Source organism: Chelmon rostratus, chromosome 1, assembly GCF_017976325.1.
Source record: "Chelmon rostratus isolate fCheRos1 chromosome 1, fCheRos1.pri, whole genome shotgun sequence".
In the NCBI taxonomy this organism is placed as follows: domain Eukaryota; kingdom Metazoa; phylum Chordata; class Actinopteri; order Chaetodontiformes; family Chaetodontidae; genus Chelmon; species Chelmon rostratus.
The window spans coordinates 10,202,735-10,230,622 of NC_055658.1; the positions used below are offsets into that span (position 1 = coordinate 10,202,735).

General features: G+C 40.2%; 3 protein-coding genes across 5 annotated transcripts; 2 read left to right on the forward strand and 1 right to left on the reverse strand.

The window, feature by feature from the left end:
* Positions 1–752: 752 nt before the first annotated feature.
* On the forward strand, positions 753–10,800 carry LOC121604229 (interleukin-18 receptor accessory protein-like). 2 transcript variants are annotated; one of them, XM_041933689.1, is made up of 12 exons: positions 753–979; positions 1,111–1,321; positions 1,817–1,985; positions 2,071–2,239; positions 5,450–5,521; positions 5,912–6,041; positions 6,186–6,340; positions 7,180–7,317; positions 7,780–7,884; positions 7,964–8,113; positions 8,209–8,324; positions 9,949–10,800. In XM_041933689.1, exons 1-12 carry the CDS (start codon positions 886–888, stop codon positions 10,186–10,188), a joined length of 1,749 nt encoding a protein of 582 aa, XP_041789623.1. In that variant the 5' UTR covers positions 753–885; the 3' UTR covers positions 10,189–10,800. The 2 variants fall into 2 exon arrangements, with proteins under 2 accessions (XP_041789623.1, XP_041789631.1); XM_041933697.1 differs by lacking the exon at positions 753–979 and having other exon boundaries at positions 1,186–1,321; positions 1,854–1,985; positions 9,949–10,799.
* On the reverse strand, positions 10,224–13,693 carry LOC121604243 (PEST proteolytic signal-containing nuclear protein-like). Its single transcript, XM_041933709.1, has 5 exons — positions 13,624–13,693; positions 12,716–12,942; positions 12,292–12,366; positions 12,144–12,199; positions 10,224–11,966 (listed from the first exon to the last, which is right to left on the reverse strand). Exons 1-5 carry the CDS (start codon positions 13,670–13,672, stop codon positions 11,855–11,857), a joined length of 519 nt encoding a protein of 172 aa, XP_041789643.1. The 5' UTR covers positions 13,673–13,693; the 3' UTR covers positions 10,224–11,854.
* A 1,630-nt stretch (positions 13,694–15,323) lies between these two features.
* stk16 (serine/threonine kinase 16) lies at positions 15,324–22,624 on the forward strand. Of its 2 annotated transcripts, none has more exons than XM_041935799.1 (8): positions 15,324–15,390; positions 15,783–15,907; positions 16,045–16,264; positions 16,351–16,484; positions 17,755–17,842; positions 18,276–18,404; positions 18,522–18,643; positions 19,572–22,624. In XM_041935799.1, the coding sequence occupies exons 2-8, from the start codon at positions 15,822–15,824 to the stop codon at positions 19,708–19,710; spliced, it is 918 nt and encodes a 305-aa protein (XP_041791733.1). In that variant the 5' UTR covers positions 15,324–15,390; positions 15,783–15,821; the 3' UTR covers positions 19,711–22,624. The 2 variants fall into 2 exon arrangements, with proteins under 2 accessions (XP_041791733.1, XP_041791742.1); XM_041935808.1 differs by having other exon boundaries at positions 15,325–15,428.
* Positions 22,625–27,888: the final 5,264 nt, after the last annotated feature.

Below are 27,888 nucleotides of genomic sequence, written 5' to 3' on the forward strand. Positions count from 1 at the left end.
GAGAGGCGTTTCATAAACAGTCAGTTCAAATCATTAATGTGTCAAATAGTCAAAACAATCCAAAAAACATAGTAGTGACTAGAAACACGTGCTTGGTAAAAGTTCAGTCACACATGCTTCATTTGGCAGTAGTAGACAGCAGAGAAGAAGATGGTGGAGGTGAGATGTAGGTCAGAATGTATGTTGGGAAAAACCAAGCCAGTGAAAGTACAGATGTGACCCAGTAAAATTAAGGTCCTAACCACCACATGCAGGTAAACCTTCTTGCTGCAGCTTAAAGCAGTTAGCATACGCACCATGCTTTCGGTCTCTCTGTGTTTGGATCTCCCTGTAGTATTGTCCCCTGAATTTCACCATGACAAAAAGCATCCTTACAAATTTCCCTAACCTATATGTCTGTTGTTCTTCAATGTTTTATAGTATTTACTTTTCTGTGTCCAGTTTTCACTGTAACCTATTAAGTATTTTTTTAAAAGCTGGAAATCATGAAAGAGGTTTCCTTTCGCAGCACAAACATATCACATTAGATTACACAACACAACACAACTAAAAGATGCTCTTCTGCAGTTCACATAGGAAGTGACACAGCTAATGAAAACAGTTCTACAGCGCGTTCCAGTGAAATCATGTTCAAACACGACCAAACAGGAAACCATACGATACCACCTACTACGCCATCTACATCCTGTGAAAATGTTGCGCCTCGTGTTACTGGCTGAGAGGCGAGGAGCAAACATTAACCATGATGACAGAATACCAAGAACTCCAGATGTGGATGTATGTGAGGGAAGATAACAGAAAAGGCACTAAAATGTATAGAAGACGGAATTGATCCGTATCATGACTGAAATCAACAAGCAGTGTTTACAGGTTTAGAGAAGCAGGATGCAAACAGGATATGTTGTGTTTTTTTTAATTTTCCCCATTTTCTTGGAGGGATGCTGTGTAGGAAACCATCAAATGAAAAAGACAGTAACAGGTATTTTATTTAAACACAAATTCAATTTCAATATTACAGCTGAAAAACTGTTTTAATGTATGAGCGTGTAGTTTTAATGACTTTTCAGACCTTTTAACATTGTACAGTTAACATGGATCAACTGTCTCTAGCACCTCAGCAGAATATTACACACCAGCACTACAGAGCTGTGGCCGGGGAAATCTTCATGATGCCATGCTTAGAATGTGTGAACCAGCACGTGGAGATGGAGTGGTCGAGGACTGGAAGAGGCAGAGAGGGAAATAAACGCCCATCCATTGACTGTGGGAGGAAGTTCCTCGCTGAGACGAAGCATTCTGGAAAGTACACGTGCCGCACATGGTAAATAACCATGTTGAATTTTGACGTTTAAGAAACTCCACAGTTAGGTCTAAAGTCATCAGCTTAATGCCTCAAGTCCGATTCCAGTCGAACTTAAGCCCAGACTGTAACAAATACTCTGGTTAGTAGGTTTGCAATTAACAATCGGCAATTTCCATCCGACTGTCACCATCCACATGTTGACCCACATCCCAGTTTTAGCCTCAGTAGTGGAAGTGTTTGGCCTGTATTTGAATGTTGATTTAAACAATAATTGTAGACTGAGGTTGAAATCAAATCCAATCATATTTTCAATTACAATAACCTGAAAAAATTGTATTCAACAAACTTAGAATTATTAAGAAATCATCTGTAATTTTTCATGTATAGAGTCGCAATACATTTTTAATAATACACTTCTTAAAGACTATTATTATTATTAGCCACTTTAAAAATGTTTTATGGCACACAAAGCCAGTTTAAGCCAGTTTAAGATTGAATTTCTATTGTGTTCAGGCTGTCCAGTGGCAGCAAATTGTCCTTCCATCTCCAGGTGGTGGAGAAAAACAGCCTGAGCTGCTTCCAGCCTGAAGAGAGCAGTAAATATCTGCTTGTGGGTGCAGGTGGGCAGGTTCCCTGCCCGGGCCTCAACTGCAGCAACAACACAGACGTCATCTGGTACAAGGTGAGACACACACACATGAGCAAGGATTATCACAATAGAAACATATAAGTCACAGTGAAACTTAAACAGATGTGCTTTCTTCCAGGAAAACAAAGCCATGTCTGAGCAGCGTCGAGCCTCCTGTGTGAAGAATGGCCATTTATATCTCTGCCAAGTCAGTGACCACGACACAGGTGTATTTTTCTGTGACAGACAAATAATTGAGCAAGGAATCAAATGGACCTTTAGGAGGGCTGTTAACGTCACAGTCATACGTAAGTGTTGTTTGTCTGTGTGTGTGTGGAACATATAAAGTACACAGTAGTACATGCATGAGAGTCCTGATATACAAAAGTAATGGAAAGTTTTCTCAACCAAGTCTGTGCAGAGGCAGAGGGGTTGATTAGTTGAAGATGTTAGTCTTCACCGATACTTTATCTGAGTGAGGTTTGTACAGATTAGAATCTGTGGCCTCGACCATGGCTCTGAAATATCAGCAGCATAGCTGAGCTGTGTAAATAAATCATGGTGCTGTCCGCGGTGCTGAAGTAGCAGACATGTCAGCCGTCAGATGGATCTACAATATTCTCTAAATTATATTCCATAAATACTCAATTCTATACTATATTGTAGCCAGTAGGCTCTGTAGAGTTGTGTCGCCTTCATGATCAAAGTGACATGTAGCAGTCTGTAGTCGTGGAAGAGCGAGAGGATCATAGAGGCCCTGCTTCCTTCAGTATTCCTTCAATGTTTCTATGATCATTCAGTGGCATCTGTGCTGCAGAAAATACACCTCATACCAAGCCACGTCCATAACAGAACATATTAGAAATAGGGTTTGGGGTTGTCCCCCATTAAAAATTAGTTCGTCAATGAGTTGGTGGCCTACTCTGAAATATCTCAACAGCTATCATTGTACTGGCCAAAAAAAAAGGTCACCACCAAATAAAAAGGTCATACACTCTAATATTTCATTGGACCGCCTTTAGATTACACATTCTCTGCGGCATTGTTTAAATCCCAAAGATTCTCAATGGGGTTAAGGTCTGGACTCTGGTGGCCAATCCATGTGTGAAAATGATGTCTCATGCTCCCTGAACCAGTTTTTTACAATTTGAGCCCGATGAATCTTGGCATTGTCGTCTTGGAAAATGCCCGTACCATCAGTGAAGAAAAAATCCACCAACCTGGTCATTCAGTATATTCAGGTAGTCAGCTGACCTCTTTCTTTCAGCACATACTGTTGCTTAACCTAGACCTGACCAACTGCACGATGGGTGCATCACTTCAGCTGCCTCTCTTCTTACCCTGATGGGCCCATCACTCTGAAACAGGGTAAATCTGGACTCCTCAGACCACATGACCTTCTTCCATTGCTCCAGAGTCCAATCTTTATGCTCCCTAGCAAATGGAAGCCTTTTTTAGCCTCACTGATTAGTGGTTTTCTTAAGGCTACACATGAGTTCCCGTCGCATTGTGCATGTGGAAATACTCTCCCCTTCACTATTAAACATAGCCCTGAATTCGACTGTTCTTTTTCTTTGATTTGATCTCACCAAACGTTAAAGTGATTACCGATCACGATCATTGAGGATTTTTTTCCGTCCACATTTCATCCTTGAAGACGATGGGTCCCCACTGTCCTTCCAGTTTTTAATAATGCATTGGACAGTTCTTTACCCATTTTTAGTAGTTTCTGCAATCTCCTTAGATGTTTTCTCTGCTTGATGCATGCCAATGATTTGACCCTTCTCAAACAGACTAACATCTTTTCAACAACCACGGGATGTGTCTTTCGACATGGTTGTTTAGGAATGAGAAGCAACTCATTGCACCAGTTGGGGTTAAATAACTTGTTGCCAGCTGAAAGACAATCGCCCATACAGTAATAATCCAATAGGAGGCTTGTACCTATTTGCTTAGTTAAATCCAGGTGGCGACTTTTTTTTTGGCCAGGCAGTCTGTCACGCTAATGTCATGTAATCTCACTGTGAGGAAGGAGAGATGGTATCTGAGATAGTATATCAACAGCCCCTTTCCAGAATGACTCATCCCACCTTTAATGGATGCCAGATGAGGGATGAGAGAGGACCATGAGGTCAACATTTGTGTTTTTGAGTGATCAGCTATTGGATGAATAGAAGTTGGCACAGACATGTTTCCTCATTAACAGTTGCTAAATAGCAAATGTTAGCATGCTACAGTAACAGGCTCCAAAAAGATGATAAATAAACATAATCAGTTGTTATCTAGTTGTTATCTTGTAACATGCTCAAAGACATTTATGTGTCCAATAGATGTTCTCATTCAGTAATCTTGTGCATTTGAAAAGATATCAGAAATATTTGTTTGATCTGGGCTGAATTCAGAAGAAGATGTCACGACTGAGGCGTTTTAAACATCATAGGCATCACATTTGGAATTCAAGGCAAACCTGTTTTCATATTTTCATGCAAAATAGATGCTCAGTTGAAACAAGGTCTGAGAGTGCTTCAAACTCTCTAATCGCTGTACCTCACTTTTTTCATTTTCATTTTTCATTCCTTGCTATGAGAAAGTTTTTTCACCACCACCTATTTGCTATCATCTGTCTAAATCTATTTACTTTGAACACTCGCCCTGTAAATGGGTTCACGTTTGGCCCAAAAACCACAAGGTTTCCTCGACAGCAGGTGTTAGCTGTCCCTGTGGTTACTGCAATCATTTCTTTCCTGCGCAGAAATGCATGTTTAAGATAATAATGGCGATAATACCTTCAGCTTAGATATTTGATAAACGAAGGGACCACTGTTTAAACCACACTGCTGTGATTTAAAACTTGGAAGATACTGTTTTTTACAGAGCACTACTAGATTGCCCATTAACAAAACAAATCAAATAGTATCAATAGAGCACTTCCTCTTTAGTGGCCTTGCACACAGTGTTGCATTGTTATCTTCCTCTACATAGCCACCATTGGCAGCCACTGTTAAAAAACAAAATGCTGCTTTTCTGAACAAAAGTAATCCTTGTAAATCAGGTAAACCACTGGAAAAGCTGCAACAGACAACAGCAAACTGAGAATCCATCACCTGTACAGTAAGAGAGTGTTGTAGTAAAACCTTACTTTTATTTTCAGCTTTCACTTTTCATCATGGCCACTGAAGTTTCCCAATGAAACCCCATTGTAACTGTTAAATCCTATCTATCTATCTATCTATCTATCTATCTATCTATCTATCTATCTATCTATCTATCTATCTATCTATCTATCTATCTATCGATCGATCTATCTTCCATATGGCACTTTCACATGTTTTTTTTCTTTTTCTTGTCAGCTAAATGACAGTATAATGGTCTTCATCATATAGTGTTTCTGGGGTTTTTTACACGTGGGTGTCTTGAAGTAGAGCTCGGATCTGATGTATACAGAAAGTTGTTTTTTTTTTTTACAGTAAACTAGAGAGGTTATAATACATAACTGTGTGACTCTATTTCCTAAACAGCTCATTACACACCAAGTTACCCTCCCAGGATTATATATCCTGAGAGCAACATGACAGAGGAAGTGGAGCTTGGTAAGTGTGTCCAAATGTGCTGAGATATGATCCTACAGCTATCAGAGATAATAACCCATTTAGATGTTTTTTTTTTAACTGCGTCAGAGCCATATCAGACATGTGAATGAAAAAAGGTGGTTGTCACTCAATGGTCAACGCAGCATAATTAGCCTAAGATGTTGTATACAGCAAACATCCCAGTGTTAATATGTTGTAGTTTTTCTGCAGTTGAAAATGTTATACAAAAATAAGCATGATAGAGATGTGTCGTTGACCCACTTTGATGTGCACCAGCCCACATCCTCCCCCAGGCAGGTTGTGGCGAGCTGGTCTGTTTAAAAAAGTCCATGGCCGTTTTTTAGTCATGAGGGTGAGATTATAATGGCCATGTTTTTGTATTTGTTCTAGGTCAGTCTCACACTCTTACATGTAAGATATATTTTCCTTTCGAGATAAAGCCCTCATCAGAGGTGCGATGGTACATGCATTACGGTGGCAACATGGCAAATATGACTCCACTACACATGGAGAATCAACGGTGAGTTACTCGTGTTTGCTTTTTTGTCTTTCATTATGCAGTGACGGTTTGTTTGGATTTTGTAAAAACACGATGCTTTAGCCTGGCGTGCACGATAAGTTTTCATTTGGATGCAAGGGAGCTGAAATTCTTTCCCTGATTCAGAGAGGAGAAAGTGACCTTTCAAGAGACCAAGGTCATACAAAGAGCCATCATAAAAGAGGTGACGCCACAGCACTTGAACAACACATACACCTGCATCGCCAGCAATACTGTCGGAAGCAGCAGTGTCACTATCAAACTCAAGAAGACACTTACAGGTACTGCTGTCTCTGCTTTCACCTTCACACCTTATATACTTATTTTCTTTACATAATTGTTACATTACAGTCCAAATTGTTCTATAACCTATAAACCTATCAACACATATCAACATTTAATGATGATGCTGTATATCACATAATGAAATCTGCATGCATGTGTAACACGTAACACATTTTACACCACAGCACCACAAGTAGAAGGTGGGGCGGTGAAAGCCCCTGCTGCTGCTGGAGGCAAACGGCCATGATCCAGTGACTGAGGCAGCTGCATGTGCCACAGCGCCGGCAAAACCCAGTGCTCAAAGGTTGCCAGGACCTTCAGTTAAACCTTTGCGGCCGGAAAGAAGGCAGCATTTGTCTCAATTTCACATCTTTACTCAAACTGAAAACGTTCCATGCATTGAAGTCAAAGATTATGTAACCAATCTAGTGGGCTCAACAACATGACACCATTCATAAGGCGACTTAAATCTGTAGCTGTTTTTAAAACACCCATGCTCACACAGCAGACAGCTATTTTTAGCAAAACGTTAAAAAAAACCAACGTTACACCACCTACCTGTCACCAAATGATGGGAAAAATCTGCCTAACTAGCTAGTGAAGAACGTGGTGCAGGTGGAGTCCAAAACAGAAATAAAAGGAGAGTGAATTGTTCAACTAATATTCAATCAATGCTGATTTTGTTCCATTTTGCTGGATTTGTAAATAAGTTTGGTGATAATATGTATGTCGATTTTAAAAAAAGAAACAGCCTGTTTCCACCAACCCCAATACAATTATTGCCGCTTTAAAGACACAATCCCATCTAATGAGTGTATTTTGGGCTGGGTTTCAGTACAATGGCCATCGCTGGTTGGGTATCCCATTGTATCTATGCTGCTGGTTGCTGGCCTGGGAATCATTTTGCATGTGAAATGGCTGGAACTGCAGCTTATCTACAGATCCCACTTTCAAAATGGAAAACACAACGGAGGTCAGAATGCAGACACACACACACACACACACACACACACACACACACACACATAGTACCGAGTAGGAAACCAAAGGCAGCCTGCATGCACTCCGCATCACAACAGCTACTCCGCTTCACAGGATGTGGCTTCATTTCTAGATAAAGCTCTGCCGCAGCATGAAGAGTACATTTCTTTTCATTTTTTATTTCTTCATTTAACTCTTCAAGGAATTACATCAGTAAATGAATTGAGACATTCTGAAAATTGCTTGAATCCAGTGCATGTGCTTGAAGGGTGTGCGTATAGCATGCTGTGATGCTGCACTTAATGCAGTGGTGTCAAAAACCGAGTTGACTAACTTCAATAATTTATCACTTCTTTGTAGTGGTACCACAGTTGTAAAAAGAACAAAAACACACATTCAAGAAACCCGATTTCAATTTCGAATGTTTTGGTCTCTTTCACCCACCACCATTCAGATGACAAAGAGTTTGATGTGTTTCTGTCGTACGTGTGGAGCCCTCCATCAGCAGAAGTGGGGGGAGTTTTGACGAAGTGGGGGGGGCCTGACACTGATAAGGAGGGTAAGCCAACATGTTCAGTGTTTGATATCTGGATTTCATTTTAATGTAACTTCACTGCTAAAGTAACAGTTGCTCTTAGTGGCAGCATTTTTATCCAGCATGGACCCGCTGAATTCTGCAGAAGGTAAAGCCAAACAGAGACCACTAGAAGTGCTGCTGCCCCAAGTGCTAGAGGGCCAGTGGGGGTATCGCCTTTGTCTGCTGGAGAGAGACGTGCTTCCTGGAGGAGGTCAGAGGATCAGCTTTGTGGATGTGTGTGTGTGTGTGTGTATGTGGGTGTGTTCACCGCAAACGTTCCTGATGGTGTCCATTTTGGTATTGCAGCATATACAAACGATGTGGTCCTTGCAATACAGAGAAGCCGAATGCTTATCTGTCTCCTGTCAGATGACTACCTCTCCAACAGCAATGCTGTGTTTGTACTGGAATCAGGAGTGCAGGTAGGACTACATTTCAGGAGAGAGCAGACAACTAACGCTGCATTCATGTCATATTGGTGGTAACATAATCATGAAATTTCTCTGAAAGCTCCGATATGTCTGAGCAGTTGAGAGAATCTTTGATCATCAGGGCTTTCTGCCAGAAGCCTTTTTGGCCTTTAGGAAGTCAGGTGACGTGGTATAAAGTGCAACAAAGTACACAGAGGGAGGAGGTCGAATGGATGAATGGGTCAAACAGGGTACGTGTCTCATGTGAATTGAAAATAGCGAATATGGTAATGTAAGATAGTTAAGTACAGTGTTGCATGGAAGATATTGCATGGATGTAATAGCAAGATATTGAAACATAAGTCAGACAGTAGCGAGTTAAACAGTCTGACAGCAGCTAGAACTAGACAATTCCGGCGCCGCCAAAATTTTGACAGTGGCACGAAGGGGCCACCCACGTGTAAAAAACCCCAGAAACACGATATGATGAAGACATTATACTGTCATTTAGCTGACAAGGAAAAGAAAAAAAAAACACGTGAAAGTGCCATATGGAAGATGCAAGAAGAAAAAACGCAAGAGATTACAATAGTGCTCGAGCCACCATTGTAATCCACACGAGTGGCTCGTGCATTGCCTCCTGCCACTAATAAAGGACTTTCGGGTGCGTTCCTTATGACGAGGTGGATGCAGCAGTCTGTTGCTGAAGGAGCTGCTTAAGGCCCCCACCATCTCGTGCAGGGGGTGGGAGGGGTTGTCAATGATTGATGTCAGCTTGGCTAACGTCCTCCTCTCGCCTACCTCCTCAGTGGTGTCCACAGGGCAGTCCAAGACAGAGCCAGCTCTCCTGACCAGTTTGTTTAGTCTTCTTATGTCTCTCTCAGAGCTTTCACTGCCCCAGCAGACCACTGCGTAGAAGACTGGAGACTGAACAGCCAGTCTGCACACAATCCCACTTTTAGTCTAGGTGTAGCATATATGTTTCCTCACAACACACAATTTACATACAGATATATTTTATAACCATCATTACTGTTTCTGGCAGGCAAGAGATAATCAAGACCCTTGTACATTAAATACTTTTTAATACCTTCCAATAAATGCTTTTCAGATCTGCAGATACCCTGCCATTACCTAACTTCCTTAGAAACCAATACATTAGAGGATTTATATGTAGGATTTATATGTTTTGCCCATTAACGAGGCTAAAAATTGCATACACATTATTGTCAACTATTTTACTGACCATACTTTAACCATTCTGATGCTTCTTCTACTTTCCAGCCAGTAATTGTTTGTTTATATTTATTGTGATTTTAAGGTAGGCCCTATCTGTTTGTATTGCAAGAAACTATTGTCTTGTGGGTTAAGGTTCCCAGCAACATCAATCTTGAGCGCAGTCTTCAAATAACCACATTAGTTTCATTTTTTCTATCCACTGACATAAACTGACACCAGGTGCGTGGATGGTAGGAAATCAGTTCAACTTAAATGTTCTGCTAAGTGGTTAAGTTTGTCTTTGGTGACAAATTCCAAATAAGTATTATTAGTATAAGGCACCAGTTTTATGGTTCAATCAGATAAGTTATCTTAAGATAAGTAATGATTTGCTACATTACTTCGTCCATATCTTTAGGCTTTGCTGCAAAACTCCACCCTCAAACTCCTGCTAATATGGACCAGTAGAGCCTCGGCTTCCCTCATCCGGCCGGACCCTCCACTGCCCACACTGGTCCAGAGGGCCGTGAAGGTGCTACCCAGTCTGGACTGGACCACAGGAAAATCTGTCAGAGCCACCAACGTCTTCTGGAGGTCTCTGAAGAAGTCCATGCCCGGTCAGAGAGTGAAGCTGGTTTCACTCATGCCGGAACAATGATGAGACTAAGTTACCAATTAACATTCTTCCTAACATGATGTACAGCATATTTATTTCACAAAGCAGTTTATATTACATTTTTTACTCTGTGTGTAAAGGAAATTTCCATGATGGCAGGGCAACTAAATCATAATGTATCGTATTCAGATGTCAGGAAAAAGTGACTTACCCTCTGTGTCATGCTCTGGCTCCAGTAGTTGTAATTTTATCTTTAATTTTCATCTCTATCAAAAATAAACTGTGTTTCAGTTCAACAGTGCAGATTAATCAATTACCTATCAACTCTACATTAGCATTTATAGCATTAAAAATAATAAATATAACATAAAAGATTTGATAAACCCACTGCACAAAGATGAATGCTATTGACAATTAAACTTAACAATTGGCTTTTATATAGCTGTTTCTGTATCAGCTTAAGTACAAATTCATCTTGTGAGGTTTTGTCATGTGTTGTTACAGCAGAGGTGTCAACAATGAACATTTCACACATTACGTATGATACCATTTCTTTATTATGACTGGCTTTTAAATGTGTATTCAAGAGAGTTGTGTTTTAGAACTCAGGTTGTGGCAGTGGATATAAATTTCGTTCAGGGAAAGCCCGTTCACAACAGTTAGGTCACCCACGGAGGAATTTAAAGTTTATATTTTTGATCAAAGGGATCTTCCACAAAGTCATTCAAGTACCACATTTATCTGAGCCAGAAGGATTGGGGCTACATTTCTAAAGAATGGGCTTACTGATGTGAAAGTGGCAATGAAAATGGTTTGGAAATGTGCCTAAGCTATTTTTTTAACCACACATAACTCATGTAACACGACCATCACCCTGGTATACTTGTCATGGCTGTATGATTCTGGTCTTCACACAATTGTCAACTAAAAACACATGAACAGTCCTTCCCTTTGCCAGATTCAGTGACAGATCACAGACAGACAGAAATACAATATTAGGTAAGCAAGAAACAGAAATACTGGCACAAAGCTCAAACACACATAAAACAAAACATAAAAATCAAACAAGACAGCTACGAGGTGGCACAGCTGGTGAAACAAAGGGTTGTACACTGATGTTGAGAAACTAATGATGCAATCCATCTATGCCCCCCTCCCCCGCCTGCCCCCCACACACACGATAACACTCACACACACGCCCATTTGTGGATTGAAAAATAAAACATTATCACGCTTCTATGTACATTTTTACACAAATATTAGACAAGCAACATCAAGAGTTTGCTCAGGATACCTAACCAGCTTCAGATCGGAACAGGCATGTCAAAAAAGGGGAATGAAGGCTCTGAGATGCCAGATTTTCTAATCAGCCAGCAGAAACCAACTGTAGCAAATGTTACAGTTTAATGAATATTCTGGCTAATTTGTTAGTCCTATCTCCCCACTCTTCACCACTCAACACAGAGGCTTGACACCCTGGTACCCTTCCTCTTAGTTAGCGTTAGCAGGTAGTGGTTAGAATCGTAAACGTGAGAGTATCATAAAAGGCTTAAAGTATTCTTCATCTCATGTCCACAAAGATGAGAAGTTGTCAAACACAAGGCCACAGTGAAGAATAATCTGAGCCTTAATAGATATCTCTGACAAGCTTTAAACTATACAAAATAATCCATTAGCGACCACTAATTGTGTAACTCTGGTAAGTCATTTACAATTTGTCTGCTTGGGCCTTCATCTTCCTCTCCCAAAGTTTTTGATGATCGGAGAAGCCCTGCTTGCCCTTGTTGAAGGAATTGGGTCCCGCAGATGTCGGTGTTTCCCTGAAAAGATAGCAGATTAGCCACTTCAAACTAAAACAGAAACATAGTTGATAAGGTCAGCCAAATGAATAAATGTGAAATGTAGCTATTAATGTTAAAAGATTCAAAAGCTGAATGTTTTGATAACAGCAGAAATGGAGGAAGCAGTTGTAGTACATGAAGTACGTGTGTGTGTACCTGCCAATGTTCTTCATCCTCATCTTTGCTTCTGGAGGCATCTCCTCAGGTTCACTCTGCATGGCAAGCGAAAGTTAAGGTCAGCCTTGGGATATTTGTTGATCATGGGTTTGTACAACCGTGACATTACTGTGTTCATGCCACTTACATCATCATCTTCATTAAAAACAGATGCCAGCCCAGTCTTTTTTGGAGGGAGTGATGGTGCAGGTTCTTTGGGTTTCTAAAACAGGTTGGGGACGCAAGATTTAGAGAAGCAAAACAGAACAAGACAGCACCATGTCTTCACTTCATAACATGCAAAAGAAAAACTGCAAATCCTCACATCAGACAAATTTAACGAGGAAATGTTGGTACTTTTACTTGAGAAATTACTCAGACGATTAAGATTATTTCTATCAATAATAAATAAATAATAATTTACACCTTTCAAAATTTGTTGCAACTGTTTGTGTGGGTGTGCCAGTCTGTGCAGCAAGTTTTAACACAATCATAACTGCAATCACAAATAATAGATCAAACATTTTTTAACACAGTCTGCAAGCCGTTAATATCCATTCCTTAACACTCACTGATGCTCCAAGTTTGATAGATATGGGGTTGGACTTCTTTCCCAGCTGACTGCTCATGCTAAAGCCTATCTTGGAGACTTTGATGGGTGCTGGTGGGTCTGCTGAGGACTCATCCTCATCTTCAGGTGTGAGATGTTGGGATGTGCGTTTGACTGCTGTCCCTTCTCCTCCCACAGTGCTACAAGAGACAGGCTTAGTTTTCACTCTGCCTTCCTCCTCCTGCGGCCCTGCTTGAGGCAAGACAACTCACCAAGGTGAACAACAGTTTCCTGTGAACTGGAGAATAATAAAAGATATCTAACGCTACATCACCTTTGACCTGTGTGGCTAACGTTAAGTTTCAAACCATCAACTAACCACGGGTAATGATAATTTAGGTTCCACTTTGCCATTTAACTTATTGTTTTATGAGTCCACATGAGAACTGTGTGTCCTGCTACCTACAATATCAGGCTTCACTGTGCACAGGGTCTGACAGCAGCTAATAATAACATCGTGCTGATTTATGTAGCGTTAACCTGCGCCAGTTAGCTACTTGCACACTAGCTATGCTAACGCCAGGTTAGCAAGCCAAATAGAAAACAGTCTGCTGTTAGCAAGTCTTCCCTTTATTACCAGGCTAACGTTAACAGCACGGTAAGAGAAGTAGTCACACCCAGCCCCATTTCCAAAGCGCTAGCTTCCTTAACCAGGAAACGTTAATTCTGTTAACTGGTACTTCATATTAGCATTAGCTAGCCAATGATGTATAGCTAGCATTAAGTTAGCTAATTGGAGTTTTACGAGGGTGTCCTCCGTCTAACATTAGTTGGGGCCAGTTTTAATGGATAGGCAGCAAATAAAAAACAATACGTTATACTGGTTATTTCTCAACCATATTTTAGCCGTTAAACCAGCACAAATATCACCTCCGTCGTCGGTGCAACCTCTTCTGCTATGCTTGTAATCCGCCATCATTTCTCCTCTCAATCTGGCCAGTTCGTCTTCTTCTCTTTGCGGCAGACTACACGCAGCAACGGCGTATTGCTGCCCTCCACAAGTCATTTGTAGCACTCCATTGACTGAGTTAAACCCCCATGAAGAGTTCAGTGAGGAGGAGAAAATTAGTTTCTGTTGTTTCACAATGTTCAGCTATGAGTGTTGATTTCAGTGAATGATCTGTAACTCTGCTTGCATTAGGCTCCTCTCTGTGTAATCACGGTGATCATCATGATTCACAGTCCCAGCAACTATATGCTGATATCCAACCTTCCATTCATCAGTAAGATACTGGAAAAATAGTTTCAGTGCAAATAAACTCCTTTCTTAAACATAACATTCTGGATAAATTTCAGTCAGACTTTAGAACAGACCACAGCACTGAAACTGCTCCTACTGAAATAATTAACGACCTCGAACTAAATTTTGAAATTCTAATGAAAGTAAGGTCTCAGTTCTTGTCCTCGTAGAACTCAGTGCAGCGTGTGATGCAGATTGACCATGAAATCTTAATCAATCATCTTGAACAGTTAGTTGGTCTTTCTGACTGTGTGTTAAACTGGGTTAAAACATACATGAAAGGGATACGTTTTATGTCAGTCTTGGCAATCATGTGTATCTGGTTTTTGGTTGCACAAGGGAGCTGCTTTGGTCCATTACTGTTCCCACTATACATTCTACCACTTGGTGACATCATTAGAGAGCACATGTATGTATGTTTCCATAATTATGCAGATGACACACAACTACATCTGTGCTGAAACAAATGATGATGCTGCTATAGACTCCATTAACTAACTGTCTTTTGGCAATAAATCAATAGATGAGAAATTATTTCACAAAGTTGAATGAGGACAAAACTGAAATCTGAAATCCTGCTACTCTGCCATAAAACAAAAAGAGAAATGCTGTTTATTTATGCACTGGGTAACATGCAAGAACATTTTCAACCTCAAAGTTGCTAGTAGCTGCTGGTAGCCTTTGAATTCTTTTTGCACACTGCACGCGTGAAAATCAAAATGTGTAATGGTCTGATGGCATCAAAATGTCAAAATACACAATTAAAAATTTTGATTACAGACTAACTGAAAAATCCTGAATATGTTGTGGTGAATGCTGTGAAGAGTCCAGTTAGAACTCTGGGTTTGCCTTTACAGAGAGCTGCTCCAATAACCAAGACTTGTTGCCATAAGAGGTTCCTTTATTTCCTCTTTAAAGAGCATATGACCTACCTCCATGATGGGAAAAATTATGACAAATATAATATAACATATGCAGTATATGGGATGATTAGTGGGTGAGGAAAGACAAAAAAAACAGTTCTGAAACACAAATCTGTTTTCATTTTTTTTGACTTTTTCCTTTAATCCTTGATCATGTATTAAAATTAAACCATATGAGAAGTTTAGAGAGAAATATCTGTGGAAATTCTGTAACATTAACCATTGTTTTAAATCTATGGCGATGGATTTCAAGTAATAGTTACAAGCGACACGATTAATGGGTATAGGATTTAATTTGCAGTCCACGTTGTGAAACAGAGGGTGGCGGTAATGCGCCTAATGCGCTGGCTGCCGTCTGTCCTTAGGAGCCAAAGAGACGAACAAGAAGGAGAAGGAAAAGGAAGAGGTGGAAAAGGAAGAGGAGGAAAGATATGGCAGTAAGCTAATTTGGTAAACAGAAAAAAGCTATAGCTGGTAAGAATAAAGACGTAACGCTACCAGTTATAGAATAGGTATGTTTTATATATAGCTACCCATTGTGTCAGGTAGTCAGTTGAAGTTGGTACTAACGTTAGAAATGGACGTTAATATCGCAGTTTGGCTGTTGCAGCCTGGAAGTCTAACCGCTAGATGTTTGTGGTGCGCTGTGCTCTGTTAGCTACAGTCAACGTTAACGTTAGCAATTAACGTTTTTCGTCTGACAGGTTGTTTGCTATCTTAACGTATGTTTTGTGTAATGGGCCCATAGCATATCTCGCAGTTTGCGTTTAGTAATGGATGTTTTTTTAGCTAGTAAGTACCATTATACCACTGCCTGTGTTTCTCTGTCTCTGTCAAATAACTTTTATTTGTCCTATTTCTCCCAGGCCCTTAAAAGCTTAGTGTTAAACAATGTACCAGCCAAGATGGGGCAGACCCTGTGCATGTGCTCCCGTGGCTCCATCACTATTGATAACAAAAAATACTACTTTGTCCAGAAACTAGACGAAGGGTAAGTTTTTAAACTCCATTCAACTCCACCATAAAGATGAATTATGCTGATATTTTATATTTGTTTGTCAATTAATCCCATTCCAGTTGGGATTCATGCTCCTCTTTAATCTAAATGTCTGTGTGTACTCTCTTCAGTGGGTTCAGTTATGTTGATCTGGTAGAGGGGGTAAAGGACGGGCGCTTCTATGCCCTGAAGAGGATCCTGTGCCATGACCGTGAAGGCCGCCAGGAAGCTCAGACAGAGGTGGAGATGCATCAGATTTTTAATCACCCCAACGTCTTGAGCCTGGTTGCACACACTTTTGTTGATCGTGGAGGCAAGACTGAAGCCTGGTTACTTCTTCCTTATATTAGAGTAAGTTGATGCAACAGTCATTGTGTCCACAATAACTCTGAGAGAAGTGAACTGATTCTGATATCTTGGTGTGTTTGTGTGAACAGAAAGGCAGTCTGTGGTCTGTTCTGGAGAAGCTAAGAGACAAGGGGAGCTCAATACCTGAAAAACAGATTTTACAAATCATGCGTGGCATCTGCTCTGGACTCAAGGCCATTCATGAAAAAGGCTATGCACACAGGTAATCCCTCTCCACAGACACAACAAACAAACATTTGCATAGGACATATCAGACCAGCAGAATGACTCTTGTTCTAGCTAGAGTGCGACACCAGTGTCTGTCTGGACTCCTTTTTGATCACATCCTACACTGTGATCAAAAAGCAGAACCAGATGCAAGTTTTGGGGTAAATATCATTTTCCATTGTTTCACCCAAACCATTTTTGCCTCTCTCTGCTGTCATGAAATGAATAACCTTTTTCCTGCACCATGTCAAAGTAAAAGTCACTGGTTGACTATATTTCTCATGACTCTCATGTGGAATGCAACATTTATATTGATATGATAAACAGGATTTTCATCATCTGTTAATTAGGTTTTCTTACCTGGAAAATCTGTTGAAGTCTGATATATTTGAATCTCTCCAGTCATAATGTCAGGTGAAAATATTCTGACTTTACATGCTGGTTTCCCCACTGCCTCTCTTTCGCCTGCCCTCCCTCTCACACTTCACTTAATAGTTTCACATCTAGCTTGACAAATTAAGGGTTTATTTCAACCAAGCCAGAGTTGATAGTGATTGTTGGAACAGTGTAAGGACAAACCAAGGTTTTGGTTAGTTTCATTTTGTTACTTTCAAGTTCGAATGATATGTGTTTTACGGTGATAGAATTTCTGTTTCTGTAAATGGAGTCTGGTGGCTTTAAAATGACTGTTTCTGTAAATAAGGGTCTAGTACTGTTATTGGTTAAATAAAAAGGATTTTACTGTTAAACTGAAAGGTCTGTTCTGTAGGGATCCTTCAATGTTGTCAGGCACTCGGAATAACAACCTGAGCCCGTCAGTGGCTAATACAAGCACTTTTAGCAGACTTACGCTCACTGTGCAAATGCCCAGACAACAATGCTTCATTGAGTTCAGTTTTTCATTTCATGGTTTGGGGTAAACAAAAATGAGTGTGTAATGTGTGTGCAGATATTTGGGACACCTAGTATGGCTTAGTATATTGTATTGGAGTTTATATCACAATGAAGGTATTCCTCATGATGTGGTTGATCATTCAGCTTGTAAAATGCACTCACTGTATATTGCCAACAGCATTTAACTTAACAGAGAAATCCAAAATAGTTAAAAATTCAACTGTCAGCTCAATCAATGACATGCTATTTGCCAGATGTTTTATTGAATTATTTAATTAATTTCCAAATGTCAAGCTATGTGTGTTCCTTTTTACATTAACACAATTAAATTACAGACTTCTGAACCCTATGTGTCTGCTATCATTTCACAGAGACCTCAAGCCCACAAATGTGCTTCTGGATGAGGATGACAGGCCAGTTCTGATGGACCTGGGCTCTATGAACCGTGCCAGGATTGAGGTAAGGGCGCAGGGTATATGAAGAATTTTGTAAGAATTCACTCATCACTTTATAAGTGTTTAAAACTATTGGTCAGACACGAAAGCGGAGATTATTCTTGAAGCACAATTCATTCCATGGATTAAGTTTCTAATGTTTCCTCAGTGCTTCCAACCGTGCTCATATTGGACATTTGGCAATCTGTTTTTTTACTTTTTCCCTCTTCACAACTGATGTAATTGCAACAGCAACAGTTGGTCAAGTGTTGCTATAGCATAAATATTTACATAACATTTCAAGAGTGAGGTAACATGCCAGCTGGCCATCACCTGTACATATCCAGAAAGTGTGTAGTTTTCAGCTGTCTGTGTTGTGTGTCTGTGTTGTGTGTCTTCTGCATTACCTGAATGATCCTGACCCTGTGAGGATTTTGATTAAACTGAGTTTATTTCAGGTTCGAGGAACCAGAGAAGCCATGACCATACAGGACTGGGCAGCCCAGCGGTGCACGATTTCCTACAGGGCTCCTGAACTCTTCAATGTAGAGAGTCACTGCATTATAGATGAGCGTACTGACATCTGGGTAAAGCCTTGTATTTTTCATCCCCTTAGACTTGTTTATTTTGTGCAGGTTGTTTTGTCCCTAAAATGCTCGATCCTTCACTTACTACTGCTTTTCTGTCTTCCCATACTCCTCCAGTCACTTGGCTGTGTGCTTTACTGCATGATGATGTTAGAGGGTCCCTATGACATGGTATTTCAGAAGGGGGACAGTGTTGCCCTGGCTGTCCAGAATCCAGTGGCCATCCCACAGTCTTGCAGGTTAGTCTTAAACCAGAGATTCCACCAGAGTGACAACGATCAGCTCCGTCAGACACGTTGCAGACGGGACGTGGATGTTACATGCCTGGTGAAATAGAGTTTTTAGATTGTAACATCTCCTACACTGTAATTTGAAGAAAGATTTGCAAGGATAAATCAGGTTATGATAAAACTTTTTATGGTTATATTAAAATGTCTAAAAACGAATCAGACCTATGTTATATAGTTTGTTGAGGTGTGTACTTACATTATCTCAAATGTTTCCAATAATGTTCAAAACTAGAGAAATCCATAATTTTATCCAAGGTAACCATGCGTTTCATGCGGTTGCCTCTCAGTGGCTTTATATTCACTGTACAGCCACTAGTTGCGATAACTTCTGGGAAAACACGGGAAACACCAGGTGATGCATCAGAGAGTGAGGAAGGAAGTCAGGGAATGTGACTAAACATGAATAAAACTTGAATACTTTTTCCTCGGCCGTAAACATTCTGTCTGAGTCAGATAGCAATGGAGGTTGTTGGACAATGGAAATACAACTCCCATCATCCAATGCTACTTCACAACATCGTCAAACTACGTCCTTTGTTTTTATTATTTTGACTGAGAGATCTCTGCTGAACTGAACACTTAACTTGGATGTGAACTCAACCGTGACTTCTGTGTACTGTTACACTCCTATTCAGTTCCCCTTTTAATGAACAAAAATGCAGTGTAAAAATGTAAGCTGGGTACATTTTTTAATGTATGAACTCAGGTTATTCTATGCTGTTGTTCTGTTTTGTGCAAAATAATGTTAAAATTATCTTATGATTGGTATTAATACTGCGTGCATGTGAACAAGGTTAAAAGTCATGTTTTAAGGTTTGTCTAAATACAGATCAAACTTAAGTTGTTCTAATTAAGTGTCTGCTTGTCTTTTGCCCAGTTACTCGCAGGGCCTGCAAATGCTGCTGAGCTCCATAATGGTGTCAAATCCCCATGAGAGACCAAACATCAGCTGGGTTCTTGACCAGGTACAGGACCTGCAGAGTCGCAGCCCCAACACCCAAACCAACATGGTCTGATCTTGCACGGTGCACTGGATGTGGGAGACCTTTGCACATATAAATGAACATCCCTTATTTTGAGCTTGAAAATATTTCTTTTATTTATTAACTTTAGTGTAAAAGTCCAGGTACAGACTTTCACTCAGCACGGGGAGCTTGGCAACACTATCAGCTTTTAGTTTGAATGATCTTGTCCAGGATGCATATGACTGTGGATTCTTTAGTTATAGACAAATTATGTGAGGAATCTGAAAAGCCTCAAGTGTAATTTGACCCTGCAATATGATGCTTTTGCAAGGATCAAATGTTGCCTGTAATCAAAATCTTGAAGGGATAGTTGGGCATTTTAGAAAATGTTAATTTGCTTTCTCATAGTGTTACATGAGAAAACAGATACCACTCTCATGTCTGTGCGTTCAATGTGGAGCTGTAGCCAGCGGCCTATTAGCATAGCTTAGCATAAAGACTGGAAAGAAGAGGAAATGGCTAGCTTTACTCTGTCGGAAAGTAACAAAAGCCTTATCATGTTATATCTTGTTTGTGAAATCAGTACAAAATCACAATGTAAAAACAACAAGTGGTGGTTCTAATGAAGTTTATGTGTACGGATATTGTTTTGCATTTTAGTTTTTAGACAGATAGCACAAACAAGATATACATGTTAATTAGTAAGCTTTAGAGGTGCTGGTTGATGGGTTTTATTTTAGCAGAGCCAGGCTAGCTGTGTCCACCTGCCAGCTGCTGGCTGTTGCCTTAATATATCTATCAGTGTATTTCTTGTGTATTCACATAAAAAAAACAACAACAAAATTTTGTCTTAAAATTGTAGTTTGCATTTTTAATGAGAAAAAGGGACAACATTGAAGCTTTGCCAAACTTTCCAGTGGATGAAAGCTACCCGAGTTTAACGCTGGGTTCAGACAGGCGGAAGCACCACGATGCCCTGCCCGCTTCCTTTCGTAGTCCATGTTAACCAGTTGGGCTGTTCGGACAGGATGGGCTGCGTTGTGGAGCTCCGCAGCCGGCTTGCGATCTGCAGTGGTTGTTTTGCTGTCTGATCTTTTTTCTCCGCATTCCAAGAGTGAATCCAGCTCAAGAAAACACACTTATAATCTATTATAAACAATATAAATAATATAGGATATAAATCTGATCCTGATAAATGACAATATATGCACCCCATGCTTGCTAACCCTTTTGATTTTCCGGGCCCTCTCCTCGCTGTTCTACTGGAGTTTCAACTGCCCTGATTTCTGTGCCCCAAATGATGAAATATCAGAGTCTGCCCATCCACTATATTTATCAGAAATAGCATCACTGCTGTTTGTGATTGTGTTTATATTACTTACTTATTCCACATATTTGTCAGCTGTGTCGAAAAGAGGGTGAGAGACGAGCAAACACACACACAAGCAGACAGACAGAGATGTGGGGGTTAGGTGGCCATCGGCTAACCGAGGCCAATCAAATGTCAAGTTCATAATGATTTAAGGAGAGGAGCGGAATCAATTGTTGACCGGCACAGAGAAATGCGCTTCTGGTGTCAACAGGAAGGCTACTGCTCACATGAGAATTGACATATCACGGCGCTTTCTGAACCCGGCATAATACATATTAGGTTACATTCCCTACCATGAAGGAATATGTTCCAGTTCCCTTTATTTTTCATCTTGATTCCTGAGTTTTGTGTGTGTGCAACACGTGTAATATTATAACAGCTTTTCCCCACACCTTTACTGGACTGTTCGTTTCCACTGGGGAAAACTTAAGACACACAGTGCTCCTCACCTGCAATGCTGCATTTGAACACACAGAGGTGCTCCACCATTACAATCCCCCTGCCCCACGCATTGACATGGTGATTGACCATGTTTCTGCCGGTCCAGGTGATAATGTGTGAATGTGCTCTTTGTCAAGCAAGAGCAAAGAGTATCTGCATACACGAAAGAAAAAAAGGACAAGGGGTCAGGTGTTACTGTGACAAGCCTAAACAGATTAAGGAATAACTTAGAAATATTTTTATTAACCGTAAGTCGAAGGCATTGTCTGCCATTGCAGTTTAACCTTTCTTTTTTACTTCACTTTTCTCTGTATTGTGTTTTTAAACAGTATTTTCTATTTCAGCTATGCTTGTGCTGAATTCTGGGTTTCCTGTCATGTGTGACTGTGGTCTCACACTTTGGTTCTCTCAGGGTTCACCCACATCTCAAAGGGTCCTACTATCTCAGACCCAAATCGTACCTTTAAAACTATTATTGCGTAAATTTTTGCTTTGGGCATTTAAGTTAAGATGAATGCTTCGTTGACTCTGTAATGCGGTGATATTGACCCATATTAGAACAAAAAATTTCCTTGACAGTTAATACAGTTAATTGTTGGAACGGTAATTGACAAACTGTTTAAATATATTATCTATTTTAATGCTTTAAGTTTGTGAAATGACTACGAATATTTGTGTGGTTGTTAATGGTGAACTAATAATGATATCACACTGCTGGTAAAGTACGGAATTTTCTAAGTGTACTCGTAAGTTCACAGATATTAATGAGTATGAATGTGTTATTTGATTGTGGATATTTCTGTTAAAATTCTGCTTCATCTCTTATTCACTGCACAGTAAAGGATAAATAAATATAATATATGTAGCACTCTCTACACAGTTTTTAATATGATTGTGAAATAAAGCATCATCCTACATTTAAAAACTAGTTTTTTTTTAAAGTATGTGAATCGATAATCAGATACAACCACCTGTACTACTTAGTCAGCATGACACACACACAATGGCCAAATGTACTTGGACACCACTCGTAATTTGTCATTTCAGCTACATAAAATCAGCTTTTAAATGTCCATTAACAAACATTTGCATTAAAACAGGTCGTACTGAAGAGCTCAGTCACTTGAATGCACCACTGTCATGGGATGCTCTCCGGTTAGTCAGTTAATCAGATATCTGCTATCAGTGATGGAGAAAGTATTTAGATCCTCTTGTAAAGGTAGTAATTCTGCAACATTAAAATATCTGTTTCAAATAAAACTCCTCCATTGAGAATGTCACTTAAGTGAAAGCATGTAAGTATTATTAGCTCATAATTCAGAAAAGTAGTTTTTTACAATTATGTAGTGGATTACTGGATAGTTATTGATGCATTGATGTGTCAGTATCATTCTATTGTTGGAACTGATACAAAGTAATTTGAACATTTTTAATACACCTTTGGGTAGGTAAATCTAGAACAGCGTCATATGCTATGGTTTTAATCCTATGTTTTGTATGTGAATTCTTAACCTCTATAGTTATAATTAACTACAGCTTTGTTTATACTTCTGCATTTGGGGTTACCTCTACCTACAGTGCATATGTGTGTACCATCAAGAACTACACCATAGGCTACAGAGTTGCCACATGATTATGCCCATATCATGTAGAATATCTGTCTTGTGTTGTTCCTGTAAGAAGTAGATATTCTGGGGAAACGTGGAGTAGAATTATAAAGTACCATTAAAATGCAAGTCCTTAAAGTACAAGTACCTCAATTTTGCATTTAACTAAAATACTGCAGAAAATGTACTTCATCCACCGCTGCTTGCCAGAATTGCCCCTGACAGCTGTGAGTGCTGTTCCACATTGTGAAGTGGGGACGTGCAGAAGCCACAACAATGGGACTGTTGGGTGCAGTGGTGTGCGAATTGGTCCTGGAAGCCAGGAGTAAAGGTTGGTGGAAGAGAAAGAGGTCTTGGGCTGTTTCTTATGGTTTGGGCAAGACCCCTTACTTTCAATTAAGGGAATTCTTTAATTCTACAGTGTACCATGATAAGTTAGACAACAGTTTGGGGAGGGCCCTGACCTTAACTCCACTCTAAGATGAAATGCAGACTGCGAGCCAGGTGTTATCACCCAAAATCAGTGCTCAACCTCACTAACGCTCAAGTGGCTGAATGGGAGTAAATCCTTGCAGCCAGATTCCAACATGTTTTGTAAAACCCTCCTAGAGGGATGGAGGCTCTTTTATCCAAATACAATGTTCACAAACTTGCATGTGTACACATAATTTTGGCCATGTAGAGTAGCAACTAAAGCTCCTTGAAAACTTAAATCGCCTGTAATAAGATTTTTTTAGGTTCAGTTTTGCTTAGTTTTAGATAAATCTTCTCCCGTGTTAGACTAGCACAACCTTCATCTGACCGCATTGAGCACTGGTGGCTTTTCTCTACGCCTGTGTGTGTGTGTGTGTGGATTCGTGCACACATGCTTGGAAACAAATATCACACTGCTCATGTTGCAGGATTTACAACCCTCATGTCCACTCAGATTGGTGAGATGTCACACTTCACTGTTGTCCCAATTACTTTCAAAGGTAATTCGAACCTTACCAGGCACAAACACACACTCTCGAATGACCAGTCATAAAGTACACACAACGTACCATATATTTACAGTGTATATGCCCTTTTATACACAAACACCCTAAGGATGCATTACACTTGAATTAATGATATCCCAGCTGATTTCTTCCTCAGGCCCACCTACAAACCCCAGACTCCCCCGGGACTGGGTTCAGGACGGAGCTGTGTTTATGGGTTGAACGTGTGCCCACACACACACACTGTCACACTCTGCCCCCACCTTTTATATTCACCATCATCTGCCTGTGACGGCCTGAAATGATGTCATACAACACAAGCTCAAGGTCAACTCAATGTTCGCCCACATTTTAGTACCAATTTCATGTGCTTTTGCTTATCATTCAGTTAGGGGGATGCACTAGCAGTTTGGATCCTGTGTGTGCGTGTCTACGTGTTTCATTTCTAACCCAACCCCAGTCCTCAAACTCAAACACACTTTAGCTCTCACACCATAAACCATCTGCAGGCTTTATTGATTTGGCAATGAATCAATTAGTGAATTATTTAATTAGCAAAGCATTATGGGTCAGCGCAGAGCTGCTCCCACCCTGCAGTGTTCCTAGGTCTCTTTAAATCATTTTACACATATGTTTGGACCCCATGTGGGTGCGAGTGTTTCGTCTTATCTGTGCAAAATGACCATACAAAAGTTTTCTAAACAGAGCGAATTCAGATATGATTCCAGTGGGACGTTGTAAAGTCGCCCAGTAAAGTTTCTGTTGTTCCTTGCCAGATGAGGGGGTCCTATTTCTTTAAAGCTTTATGTGTACAGACCCAGAACTTTTGCTGTCACTCAAGTCCAAATTAGTCTTGGCTGCAGCTGAAAGAGGGAGAAATATGGACGTTACGTCTGCCCTGTTGAGTGGATGAGTTATGGTTTGTGTTCGTGATCGAGGCGTCCTTTCCATCCAGGAGCTTTCTTTGTGCTCATTAATTCATGGGAGTGTTTGGGTTAAAATGCATAATGAGTTCATTAAGGGGGATTGGCGTAATCAGGAAAGGTATCGCCTTAATTACTGGCTCAAGGCCAGACCAATCCGTCCTCTGTGAGATCGGCAACCCACCCTGTCCACAGAGCTCACTAATTTAATTAAGTGTACAAAATGCTACACACTAACGTCACCCTTGGGGGCAATTATGGCACTAGAGATTGAAAGATCTCCACCGGGGGTATTTTACTTACTGGCAGGAGATTGCCTGTGTCAGTTAGCTGATTGCATTGATTATATTGATTTGTAACAGCTTTTCGGGTAATTTCATCTGCAAAGGTGAGAGCAACACGTTGGCCCAGGGACTTTTTTATTTATTCTTTCTTTATTTAGACCCTGGACTCTTTTGCCAAGTGATTAGATGAAATGGAGCTCCACAATAAGTCTTTTAAAGTGGGAGTTGGGGAGGGAGGATCGATAGTTTTTATTTGCCGTATAAGGTCAGTACAGGTTGGATGTTATGAATTCCTTTAAAGGCATCGCAACTCTTTCGCCTAAAGTGAAAGTGCTGGATGGCTGTGCTGAAGCAGCAAAAAGTGGCTTGAACAGGCAGCTTGAACAAGATCTTCAGCTCAGAAGTTAGACGGACTGGACAGGTCTAGTGTACCTGAGTCATGTCCACCTAGAGATGGATTCATTAATTTCTGAACTCGACTCTATGCTGGATTTCACAGAGCTGGAAAGATGCCTTGAGCGTCCCCTCCCACTATGGGTACACACTAGAAAGATGCCTGCATTTCTTGTTTTAGCCACGTTCTATTTTAATTTCAAATGTTATTTTCAAACCCTTCAAATATTGACATTCAGTATGGTTGGGTTATGGCTGGTTAGCAAATCTTTAAGCTAGTGGTTTTTAGTTGTGGTCCTCATAACTCAAAGCTCTGCTATTCTCCGTTATCTAATCAGGGTGTGGTTGATTACATATTAACTTGATACATGAAATAAGCACTGCAGCCGAGATTCAAATAAATTCCATGTGATCATCATTCAGGCTCAGTGAGTCGAGGCAGGTACACGATACCGGAGCTTTAGTGATAACATTCGTCCAACTTCCTCTCTCCTGGTACCAATTCCATTGCTTACGGTATCTGACGATATCAAACACCAATCGATACTGGCACTGTCTTTTCCCTCTGATTTCAAATCTGTGTACCTCACTGTGTGGGACTCATTTGGATCATTTTTAGCTTGGAACTGATAGTGGAAACATTGAATTTCAGAACAACATTGACAAAGAAACCAGCTAATGTTGATTAGTCACGTCATAGCCGATAACTGATCTGCATGATAATAACCATATCTGACCGGTGCATCCTGATTGTAAAATTTCATCTTGACTTTTCCTCACATCCTCCCCTTGTATCTGCTGATTATTCTCGTCAGTGTACACTTCAAACTGTTTAATTAGAAAAATGCTAAAAAAAAGAAAAAGTCTGAGAAAGTACAAAACTTAAATGCTGACAGAATAGTATTATTATTTTCTATTCTTGGTCAAGGAAAAAATATAATAGCAGGGAGTCATAACGGATATTTTTATACTTATATGCTAATAGATATTTAGTGATAATAAACTGCGATGTAACATTAAAGAAAACCACTATTCATCATCTCACCTGTATGTTAACAAGAAAGTTAGGCTAAAGGGTCATGACAGCATAATAATAATCTAATCATATTGTAAAAATGACATATTTAAAAACAAATTTGTTCAGGAAGGCCTCTTCAAACCTTTAGTCTAAATTAAATTATTAGAATTAGATATAGGAAACAAGAGAATAATTCCTGTCTATTATGTTGCTTAATGCATATCTTAGCTTAGCTTATCTTAATGCTCCTTATGAACAGAGCTCCACATTCTGCAGTTTAAGAAAACACAAGCGAATAAATCAGACTCTGCTTTATTGACCAAGTATGTTTACGCATTCAAGGAATTTGACTCTATTACAACACATAAGCAGCAGTTGGGGAAAGATTGCTGAAGCTAAATAAAACAGAATAAACCAAGGTTGGTGAGTGTGCAGCATTTCTCTATTTGCTTTTGTATTTGTGGCACAGATCCAGATGCCACTTGTGTTTTATTTATTTGCAGTATTTTTTTTTTATCCCCTAAATGTAATGCGTTCTCAAGCTTGCGAGGATGCTTTTGCTTGCGTTTTCCTGAATTTGCGGCGAGTGGAGGTTTCCCAGCCACTGTAGGAATGCCACTGAAATGGGTGCTATTCTGTCAATTAAAGAGAGAAATGCGACCCAAGCGATCAGTTTTAATTGCAGGCCTGTAACCTTTGCTAAGCATAAGGCGAAAGGAGGGTAATAGTTTGATGAGCAGTTCATCAGAGCTTATTAAGAGGATGGGACGGCAAGATAATCCAGAGGTGGCACGGTCATTAACCGGAGCCAGAGAAGAGCAAATTAGCTGATTAAACAACTTCCCGCCCGGCCAATGCTAAGTGGGCAGAAGGGAGGGGCTTCTTGTTGATTGATGGATGACGAGGCGTGGAGGAAGTGTTTATGTCGCTTGCCAGTTGAGTTGTCACTGAATGAGTGAAGTGTCTTCATCAATTTGGAGCCATTACCATGTCAAAAGGAGAGGATGGTGCTTGAAGGAGGGGGACAGAATGGGGGAGGAGAGGAGCAGAAAGGCCATCTGCATACTACAAGCTTATTCATTTTCACACACACACACACACTCGCTCCTCCAGCCCCTCCTCCCACAAGCAGGCCAGTTTACCGTAAGGCTCTTTAATTTTGCTGAAATAGGGCTGTGACAGCTGTGTCATGCTGATGAGAAGGTGTTGAG